The 2,098-nt window shown below is 43.0% G+C and overlaps 1 protein-coding gene across 1 annotated transcript in view; it reads left to right on the forward strand.

The window, feature by feature from the left end:
- Positions 1-154: 154 nt before the first annotated feature.
- Positions 155-2,098, forward strand: part of TMEM9B (TMEM9 domain family member B) — a gene marked incomplete at its 5' end in the record, with an annotated part of 5,691 nt that continues 3,747 nt past the window's right edge. The window contains 2 exon segments of the mRNA XM_072422342.1: positions 155-263; positions 1,103-1,237. Of these exon segments, the coding sequence (XP_072278443.1) occupies positions 155-263; positions 1,103-1,237 (244 nt within the window).

A 2,098-nucleotide genomic window follows, 5' to 3' on the forward strand; every position in this document is an offset into this window, starting at 1 on the left:
CCGCCCCAAAGAGCTTACAATCTAGGATGATTGATAAAACGTCCATTTTGGAGTCACCTGCATTCTGTGGTTCAATATTTAATTTTTATCATTGGAAGATTCAGTATTTATACCTGTGGTATATTCAGTGATTGGTGACTCTCTCTTTTTTCAGTGATTGTCTCCATGTGGTTATACCCATGCCGGTTCCCGGTGCAGATGTGGAGGCGTACTGCCTGCGTTGCGAGTGCAAATATGAAGAGCGCAGCTCCGTCACCATCAAGGTGGGTGTCAGCAACATGGCTCAGGAATTTGTATTCTACAACCCCCTCAAGCACAGCAAAGAATTCTACGTCAGAATTCGGATTTCTGTAGTAAAACATAACTGTATTAGGTGATCACAGTCCTCTGACAGTGATTACCAGCTGAGATTTGCATCATTTGGGCCCAGCATTGAAGAGATTTGCAGGGAATGGTGGTAGATCATCTCGCATGCTTCAGGTAATTTAGCGGCAGAGTTGTCATTGTGAGTTACTGCTTATGTGACCCTTTGCCTCACAATACTTAATCGCTCAAATTTTGATTGGGGGAGCCAGAAACAGGAATGAATGTGCAGTGTAAGTGTGGAAATGTTTAAAAAATGGGGATCCCTCACCTTTTACATTTAGAATCTCTCCTATACCAGAGCCCTCAATGAGGAGCCCTTCCCATCACTAGAGATTTTGTAGATGTTACTTATCATATCATAAACTTGTCCATACCTGGAAGTACTGGGTTTATTCCCTCACTCCCATTGGCTGAAAGAAGCTATGGGGGAAGGAAGGAGAAGGGAGTTTGTGCCGCTGAATAAAAGTGGAGGCATTTTAAGAGAACCTGTTTCTTTATTCTAAACATTGTTATTCAATTATAAAGTCAGCAAATGAATTAGCACATCTCTCCCACATACTTATTACAGGTCAGCGCCTCCAGCTTTAAAATTGATAATATTCATAATAATTTTGGTTTTCGCCAGCGAGTTATAAAGTGACAGAAGGGTGTAATGTTTCATACTGATGGGAGATACCCAGCAGACTCACAGGTGTGCTATACAGGTAATGACATGAGATATTCTGCCCCCCTGCAGGTGACAATTATCATCTACCTGTCTATCCTGGGCCTCCTCCTGCTCTACATGGTGTACCTAACCCTGGTGGAGCCCATGTTGAAGAGGCGTTTGTTCGGTCATTCTCAGCTCATACAGAATGATGACGATGTCGCGGTAAGTCTTTTGGGTTTTTAAAGGTAAACTTCATCTATAACTGGACTTGTCATTCCAATCATAAAAATCATAGTCCCTCAGTGCTCCTCATCCTCATGCCTTTATTCTCTGGCTATGGTGGTCATGGTTTCCATGCCAGTAAAAGAAGATGGATGATAGCAGCCCTAAAACTTGTGCATGTATGAGGTAGGAAGATTCTATTGGTTACATTTATATCTCATAATTCCATGCTTTATCATTCAAGAACTCCCATATTTAATGCCCCCACCCCAACATGTTCTTTGCTTCCTTCCTCTGACCCCCTATGTCCCTGCACGAGGCAGCAGTAATGTGCAAACGCTTTATGATAGCAGAGAACATCCATTAGGGTCACTTTCAGGTGTTTTTTGGTAAAATAGATTTGAAATATCTCCTGGGGTTTGAAGAAGCTCCTTATAATTAAACTGATTTGGAGTGAGATTTGGTGGTGTCACCACTGTGCTGCTCTCTGTTCTCCTTGCTGGAGAGGACGCTGTACCTGAAGAAGTAACTTGCAAGGATCTCCCTGCTTCTTCCATTCTGTGGATCTGTTTCCTCCACCCCGTCTGCTGCATCTTAAATATTTCCCCTTTAATATTTAAATCATCAGTGAACAGGGAAAGGCAGCTCTGGCAGCAAAGCCTTTCTTCTACCAAAATGATCACCTCACAGAAGCATGGTGCAGAAACTGTCATGAAAGATCAGCTGCAGGGAGTCCACAGGGACTGGTGACCCGTCCTCCTCTGAATTCCAATATTTTGGGCACAATTCCTAGAGTTCAGGTCCCCATGTTATGCTTTGTAAGTCAGTGGTGTAGAGCAACATGGAAAGGTTCACCTAAAT

This window comes from Pyxicephalus adspersus, chromosome 9 (assembly GCF_032062135.1).
Source record: "Pyxicephalus adspersus chromosome 9, UCB_Pads_2.0, whole genome shotgun sequence".
NCBI lineage: Eukaryota > Metazoa > Chordata > Amphibia > Anura > Pyxicephalidae > Pyxicephalus > Pyxicephalus adspersus.